General features: G+C 42.3%; 1 protein-coding gene across 2 annotated transcripts in view; it reads right to left on the bottom strand.

The window, feature by feature from the left end:
• LOC105559205 (beta-1,4-N-acetylgalactosaminyltransferase bre-4) overlaps nucleotides 1–8,977 on the bottom strand; it is a 162,399-nt gene that overhangs the window by 6,106 nt on the left and 147,316 nt on the right. For both annotated transcript variants that reach the window (XM_012007317.1, XM_012007316.1), the window contains exon 6: nucleotides 317–500. In XM_012007317.1, the coding sequence (XP_011862707.1) occupies nucleotides 317–500 (184 nt within the window). The remainder of the gene's footprint in view (nucleotides 1–316; nucleotides 501–8,977) is intronic.

Genomic DNA, 8,977 nt, shown 5'->3' with positions numbered 1-8,977 from the left:
TTAGGCAAATAAAAACATGTTTCAGACAAAACTTACGTACTTTTTAACGTGAAATGCGAATCTGTTATAAAAAATGGGGGTTCCCATTTTAGATTTTAAAGTTGTCCCCCGCCCCACCCACAGGGGTGGGGGTGGGGGGTCAATTTGGGTATCATTCGATAGCTCTTTCAAAAATAGGAAATACGTATTTTTCCGTTTTCCGATCCACCCACAATTTCTCGGGATATTCAACCGTTCCGGGACTTTTAGACCACCCTGTATATTCTTTTATTCAGAATCGACTTGTTGCGTAAGTGCGAAAGAATCGCGTTATTACCTGTACTTGAATTTGTCCACCGCAACTGACATGTGTCTGGGCTGCTCGGGACAAGTGTACAGATTTCTATCGTCCTCCGGAAGTAAGTCAACATCATGAAAGATGAAGCAGTCGAAGGTTTTTTCTTTTAAAGCCTCTACGTAGCCGACGTTCATGAGCATTGCTCGGTTAAAGGCCCCGGTACCTGAAGACAGAACGACACGGATAAACATCGCTGTATATTGCTAAAGAGAAATACTTAAAATCTTCCCAAGCTAAAAGAATAAAATCAATTCGATATAAAATAACGACAAAGTAATTTTCAGTTGACATATGACAATCAATTCGATATAGTTTGACGATTCTCCTTAAAAACACACTTTTCTCCTCTTGAAAACAATTTCACAAATAATGATTCTAATTTCTCGGAAAATTCAAAGTTTGAATGTTATTGCCAATCGTTTGAACAAAACGTTTAAGCTTTATCTTGATACGATTATTTCATGTATAAACGCTTTCATATTCAACATTTCATTATTTATTAAATCACACGAAGTAGAAGCAAATAACAGACGTAAATATCGATCAAAACGTGGAGCTTATTTAATAAATTGCAGCATGTCGAAGCGGAGTCGGCGTGCGTTCGCGGCTGGTAACTCACTAAATCTTTGAGACACTCCATTGTTAATCAAGCCTCAAATATTCAGCATGATCCGGCGTGAGATTTTAATTCCCTCCCTCCCTTCCTAATTTATGCACGCCTGTTATTTATGAATGCTGATTAGTTCGACCTACTACAAGCTATCAAAGTTGCTCCACGTTCTCGACTCGTGGCTGCAGCAAATAATCCGTTCTCCGGCGTGTTTTAAAGAAACTTTCTTGGCAAAGTTGCTATAACAGACTTGGTTAAAAGCCGAGGGAAGTCTTGATCTCCTCCGGAAGGGACGAGGAAGCAGCCGCGTACAAATTGCCGCTGGTTTGACAAGAGGAGGTGCCGTCTCGGCAGGATTGATGAAAAAGGGGGTTGCAGGAATCCGGGGACGTTTGCCAAAGCCGTCTGGCGCAATTAAAAGTTTCGCGTCTTATCCTGTCATCGCGGTTACTCGGATGCCATGACGAAAGTGGGTCATACGTAGGGAACTTTGGGCGAATATTTCCTGCCATCCGCGCGTCGTCCGCTCGTCGTTTTCAACCTCTTACGCTGGGATACGTAGTCGGGGAACATTAGGACGGACCCCGAGGGGGAAACCGCTGAACAAAATCTTGTACACCAATGCCCTAACTAATGCCCAGTGGCTATTACTTTATCTTATTATCTTGTTTCATCTTATTTTATCTTTACACCCCTACAAAGGATTTCTGTTACCGAGACAAAAGAATATTCTTGACGCATTTATATTACAAGATTCTATCGAAATACTCGGAGCGGATGCGTTCTTCGGTGAAAAACGCACTCCGAGTCTCCTCCCGAGCAGAGTCGAAAAGTGCCGGTTGAGTTTGAATTGAATTCTAAATGGAAAGCGCGCCATGTGTCGATTTGTGTCAAAAATGTCGACTGTGTTCCTCGAAAGGAAAGCAGCCCACATAATGTTTTTACGTGACAAGACTATCAGCTGAATACATTGGTCAGTGCTTTCCATCAGCGTCGCTCATCCTAGAAAAGCGGCATTATAAATAATTCCCAAGTTAAATTTATCGAACCGCGTCGCGGAACGCTCCGTGTATCGCTTCCTGCGGAGGAAGACGGAAGCGAAGGAGCGCGGAAAGCGCGCGAGGCTAAAAGGAATCTAACTGGAACCCGACGTCGTCGTCCGTCGCGTCCGATTATTCGAGAACGATTACGAGACCGGCGAGCCAGCCAGGCTCTATCTCAAAGAACGAGGGGGAGAGGCAAAAGCTGACGTTCTCAAAGCCGCTGGGCTGGCATCTCCCCGTCCGTCGTCGATTATTATTGGCTGAATAAACTTCGCGCTCGATCGAATCCCCCGCGCCGCCGCCGCCGACCAGCGTACGCGGAAGACGCACGCGGCGAGATAAAGAGCGTTGCGAGGAGGACCCCCCGTCGGAGGAGCGTTCGCCAGACGCGCGCGCGGCGGGATATGAACGGTCTTGTTTCTCCCGGTCCCGACGAAAGGCGACTCGGAAGTGTATTCCGGGTATTTCAGATATTTCTTTATGCGATGGGTAAAAAGGGGATGCGCTGAAGCTGGATGCAGGGGGGGAGGAGGGGGGGGGGGGACACGACGGAATATAGCGGGCGACGATAAAGAGACGCAGGTGCAGCGCGCGACTAACGGAAACAATTTCACGGAAAGGCGGAATGGAAACTCATCCCCCGAAGGAAGGACGTGTTGACCTAAAGGATGTGAATGTCGGGCGATCTAATGGGGTTTCATTACGGAGCGGTTGTGCGTTATTTACGACGCGTCTCATTGACACTCGCGTTCCGGAGTGTACTGTGCAATTACGCTCTTTGACGAATTAGCATTGCAAACGGACGGGAAGCGAGACGTGGTTTGGCTGAGAAAAAGCAGACAAACGGCTCTCTAAAATCTCTCAGGCGTACGAGGCGTCGGTGTCATCGCGGAGGCGCCGTCGGAAGATGGCAAATTGCTTTCAGCGGGTCGTCGGTGGATCTAATTCTCGAGACAATAGTATCGAGATCTTTCATTATCATTCGCAGTATTACGTATTTTGAAGTATCGAATAAACCGATCGCTTTATTGAAAGCCCGCAAAGCTGAAGAGGTGCTCGTCCTCGTGAAGGACAAAGTCAAAACGCAATCGATTTACGCCTTTATCCCTCTTTAACCCTTTGAAGCACGGTGGTACCCTACGTTACCACGTCAACTTTTTTACTTTTTGGCCATTTAATTTCTAGTTAACGCATTTAGGTCGTTTTGTGCATTTTTGGGTGTCTTAGAAAGAGCATAAAAAAGTTGAGTAGTCTTTAATATTTATTGTAAAAGTTTTATAAACAAACAAATATGAAAAAACAATTTTTTCGGAAAGATTAATTATTGACCAAGTTTTTTTAAGATTCTTTCTGGAAAACTTTGTACAAAGGGGTTTTCGGGGTCGCTCATTACGAATCTGATGTCAGATTTTTAAAATTCAAAATGGCCGACTCAAAATGGTGGATACAAAGTACGTGAATTTTTTAAGTTTTCAGCATTTTCGTTTGATTACGGTATTTAGGGACTCGTCACGTCCGCGTCGTTAGCTCTGGGTAGTGCCATAGAATGAGTAAATTCTAAGAAATGATGAAATTTCAATTAAATTAATTTAATAAATAGTATCCTATATCCCATGAAATTTTTATTTGAATGTAGAAAATGTAATGATTTAAATTAATTTACTTAATATAATACATGGATTTACTTAAAATTTGATATTTTTATTTAAATAGAATAAATATTTACTTCAGTAAAAAATTAATTTTAAATAAATCTATTTACTTAGTTTAAAAGAAATTTTTGTCAGTGTAGTAATTTGAAAGAACTCTTCATAAAATTCTTTAAAATGCCACGTTGTCCCACGATAAGAGAAAATTCTTTCTGTATGTCAATTTACCGTCATTTTATCGCGCAATTATCATGTAACACGTAAACACAAGTTTGTAGAGAAGTTCGCACGATAGATAATGGTCGATTAAATGTTTATCAATGTCTTTCGCTCGCGACGAGCAATGCCGTGATAAATTGAGATCGTATCCAAGTTGCTGTCCCGATGGACACCGCTCTCTTCTCTCAGCCAGCGATTCATTTCCATATCCGTTTCCGCGGAGGAACGCCGCTTATTTATTCATCCGAAAGAATTGCGTCTGCAACATCAAGTTATGCGCTGCCACGTTTGGAGAACGCAAAACGACGCGCGCGCGCCGTCATCGCCGCGGCCGTCTATCTGTATTTCCGGCCGTAGGTTTCGTACATTAAAATTCCCGGAATATTCCCCGTTGTTCCCGTCGCGTCCGACGTGTTTCAGCTTTCGTTACTTTCATCGCAGGAAACGTAATTTCTCTCAATTTTTTTTGCAGCTGCAACCGTGCGCGCGATATTTTCCGCGCACGCGATTGCAACTTGAATTCATGTCCCGCGAGACGTCATTCGACGAAATTATTATAATATTCGCGGAACAACGAGATATCACAATTTTACGAATATAATTCAATCGTCGCTTATTACAATCGATCGCGAAAATCGCTTCTAATAGAATGCAACGAGTGTACGAAAGAGTGCAATTTTCTGAATTCAAGATTTCACTATAACGACAGTCGTTTCACCGTTTGTCTCTCCCGTCATCCCACCGACACGAGAAAAACTCGATCGCGTATCTCTCATCGTAATTATCGAGCCCGAGGACGGGGAGGCGGCGGATTTCCTCCGTATCGATGACCGGACGGTCGCTGTTAATGATTGTATACAGTTACGATAATAAGAGTCTATCCCGTGCGGATGCACGCCGGTGCTTCCGACAGTTCTACCTAGCGCGCGATATTAATGGGCGGATTTCTGTATCGCGAGAGAGTGCCCGAAGCCGCGGCGGCCGGCGACAGGTGCGACTAATTGTCCGCGAGAGTTGCCCGCCTCGATAATCTTGCGGTAGTAGACACTCACGGAGGAACGTCCGCTGCTCTTCTGCACTTCTGTTTCGAGGAACTAATATTAGACGACGACCGGAATGCGAATATCCAGGCAGGTTATATAACGTATATTTAAATCTAGCATTTGTCTAACTCTATTTACCCAAAATTAACATTCAGATAACTTGCACGTGGAATAACAGCCGGGAAATTGCTGAAATAGCTGTTACTTTGTAATAAATGAATGGACTTTCATATTCCCATCTAATATTGACTTCAATATACAGGGTGTTACGTAATACCCGCCTCGCCTCGTATGTACGGATAGAGCGGATTAGACCGAGCTAAAAAGTCCTGTACCATTTTGCAATTTTCGCAATGGTCAACGAGTTATCAATTATCAAAAATCGCTGTCTTAGCTCCGCCTACCGCCCAATTCAAGCGCGCGGGGAGTTGTTTACGACACGCGGCAACGGCTACGTATAATAAACAACTCCCCGCGCGCCAATCGCGGGACGGCCGCGTCTCCCCGCGCGCTTGAATTGGGCGGTAGGCCGGGCTAAGACAGTGATTTTTAACAATTAATAACTCGTTAACTATTACGACAATTGCAAAATGGTAGAGGACTTTTCGACTTAGTCTAGTCCGCCCTATCAGCAAATAAGAGGTGAGACAGGTATTGCCTAACACCCTGTATACATCTCGTTGGCATCGATCTACAGGGTGCCCCATTTTAACTTGGACAGTAAAATATCTCAAAAACCCAGCAAACAAAATTGTTTCAGAAAAAAGTTGTATGGTTTCGAGGGGGACATAAGATGGTACCATTGGTTTGACCATGAAGAGTTATTTGAAGGTCACGTGAAGGCCACCTTCAATTTTTTAATGAAACCCCCTATTGTTTACTATACAATCTTATTCTACTAATTAATATGAAAACTTTTGTCTGAAAAATTTTTGATTTGCCTAATACTTTTTGAGATATTCAAGAGAAAATTGATAACTTTTTCAATGTTTAGCTTATGATATCTCGATAAACTGTTTTGTCGGAGGGAAAAGTAGTACAGGACTCTTTTTACTTGATTTGGTCTCAGGAATATGCTGTTGCAATAGTGTGCTCCAATTATTGAAAATTTTTATGTATTGTAACATACACAAAATTTACATGGTTTTACATAGCACACTCTGCTTAGTTTTTGAGATATTTTACTGTCCAAGTTAAAATGGGACACCCTGTATAGACTTCAGGTTAGATATTGTTCGGGCAGTTTCTAACACTCCATATTATTGCAATACTTTTGCAGCAAATTATTATGAGAAGGACGAACAAGCGTTTTGTTACCCGTACATTTTTTCTCGTCTCAAATTTAGTTTCCGGGCGAAAATTCAATCGTAAAACGGGAAGTATGAAATATCGAGAAAACTCGCGAGATTAGCACTACTCCCGAGATGGAAACTCCTCTCCTCTCCGACATATCCCCGAGCTCTTATCCCGTATCGAGAAATTGATTTTATTCGGGCCAGAGGGAAGTTCGCCATGAATCTAATTTCCTGATCCGCGCGGCGCAGTCGATCGGCCGGGCTTACTGCAAACGAAGTCGCGACTCCGCCGGCGATCCGTCGTCGATTCGATAAATATTCAGCGCGGCACTAATTATGCAAAAGTGAAGTATTCGGTGGCTGACTCGGCTTTAATCCCGAGCCGAGGCATAGTTCTAAGAGACAGACAGAGACAAAGAGAGAGAGAGAGGGGGGAGAGAGAGAGAGAGAGAGAGAGAGAGAAACAGAGGGAAAGAGAGAGCACCCGGAATTTGAATTTCAAAACTGCGGCCGAGCGCGACCGTGTCCGAGCCATTTGGGACAATTAAAACCGCGTTAATTTGTAAGGGCATACACACATGTGCGCACACACACTTCATATCATATTCAATATGCTTCCGATTGGCGCAAATAAATTTATTAAAAATGTTTAACTGTTATACGCTACGAAGTTCATTCGCTCCCTTTATGGAAGTATCGCGTGCGAAGGCAATTTCAACGATTTAGAGTACGTATACTAATTGCAGAAGCAGTGGAAAATAATGTTTATTTTTATTCATTCCAATATGCATGCATTGCATGAAGCAATAGGTTGATAAGCTCGATTTATATTTACTTCGTGTGTTATTTCTGCATATTTACATTTCTGTTAAAATTGACTTCGTTTTATCGATTCGTCGGTTAGCGCGCAGGTGCATCGCCTTCTTGACGAACGACTGGTTGGATTAAGCGTCTCTAAGCTCGACTTGACGATAAATGGCCGTGACTTTGCACGTACGTGGATCGTAACGGTACCCATACCGCATGGCGGATATGCGGGTTGCGCTCGCGATAATCGTGACCCATCGTTCGGTTTCATTTTTTGGTGCGATTATGAATCCGAGAGACGCCACGTGAAAATATCATAGATTGACGGTGTAATTCTGCAAGACATTATACGGTAAGTTTCGCTAGCACTTGCCGCAAAAAAGATTACGCTTGACCGGCTGAGATTCTAAAAAATTACACTAATAAACTTCAACTCGTGTTTGTTATTGTGGTACTTCAGCATAATGGCACAATAAATTCTTACGCAACCTCCTCGGTAAATTTGAAATAATTAGACTTAAAATACTGCATCTGCGTCTACGCGGTGTGAATGATATTCTTTCTGGGAAGAAGGGACTGGGCAATAAGGCTTTATGCTCACGGAGACAATTTTTTCTTAAAATTTGTCCTGAAGGATTTATGTAATCGCGGGACAACATGGCATCTCGAAGAATTTTATGAGTTCTTGAAATTTTACCATACATTTTAAGGGAATGCTGGAGTGGTTTGATTTACCGACAGAGTCGCATACAGTTTTTGGAGGTTTGTAAAAATTACCTCAAGGAACGTAACCTCAATATGTCATATTATAGATATAAACCAAAATAATTATGTAGTATTTATGTACAAACTAATACCAGACCCAAGTGTAGAATGCATAGTAGAACATTTTCATATAAAAAACATTGAGGTTTGAAGTCTAATTCGTATCGCATTATGTATTGCAATATTTGTAATACATAATGCGATACGAATTAGACTTCAAACCTCAATGTTTTTTATATGAAAATGTTCTACTATGCATTCTATACATGGGTCTGGTATTAGTTTGTACATAAATGCAAATAATAAGATTTACAAACGCAAAAACGGTATCCGACTCTGTCGGTAAATCAAACCACTCCAGCATCCCCTTAATAGTAGAATGTACAGTAAAATGTCAAAAAACTCCCGTGCGGTTTTTCAAAATGCCATGCTGTCCCACGATCACACGATTTTCGGGGTAAATTTTCAGAGAAAATTCTCTCCGTGTAGTATTACTGTTATTTTCGCATATTAAATATGCACTGCACTTCTTCGTTATTAACAATATTTACGGCGTTTGTACACTTGCTCTCTTCCACGCGTAAAAAATTACAAATTTAGACAAAAATTTGTTCGAGTAAATTAAATCATTCTCACAGGGGGTGGACAAAATAATGTCAACACCATCCTAAATAATACACATTTGTTTATGTTGGGCTCCCTGCCAAGGTACGAACGGTGCGGCGTGTACATGTGGCGCACTTCACGTAGTAACCGTTCTAGTTTATATTTCAATATACTACTCGCTTTGTTCTACGACGGTGTTAACAATCGGATGGTGAAATGGGCGACCTGTCGGACTTCGAAAGAGGCCAAATCGTGGGTGCTCGGTTAGCAGGAGCATCTGTGACGAAAACGGCTCAACTGTTTCACGAGCGACAGTATCCACGGTGATGACAGCCTACACAAAACATGGCAAAACAACATCCGCGAAGAGAAGAAGTGGGCGCGAAACAACGTCAACGGTAATTATGCATAAAAGCGACTTCCTCTCCGATTTGTTTTATTTTTAAATATGTTGTTGGGGATGTCTTCCCGAGTCATTTCATATATATATATAAGGGGGGGACTCAAACAGTTTCGGAGATACAGGCTGAAAAAGGTTACAAATAATAATATAGGTTTGTAATATTTCACGTATACCGAGATCCACCCCCACCCATCCCTGCA

This window comes from Vollenhovia emeryi, unplaced genomic scaffold, assembly GCF_000949405.1.
Source record: "Vollenhovia emeryi isolate VEMERY1.0 unplaced genomic scaffold, V.emery_V1.0 DF939285.1, whole genome shotgun sequence".
Lineage (NCBI taxonomy): Eukaryota > Metazoa > Arthropoda > Insecta > Hymenoptera > Formicidae > Vollenhovia > Vollenhovia emeryi.
This window is presented reverse-complemented; position numbering and strand designations above follow the sequence as displayed.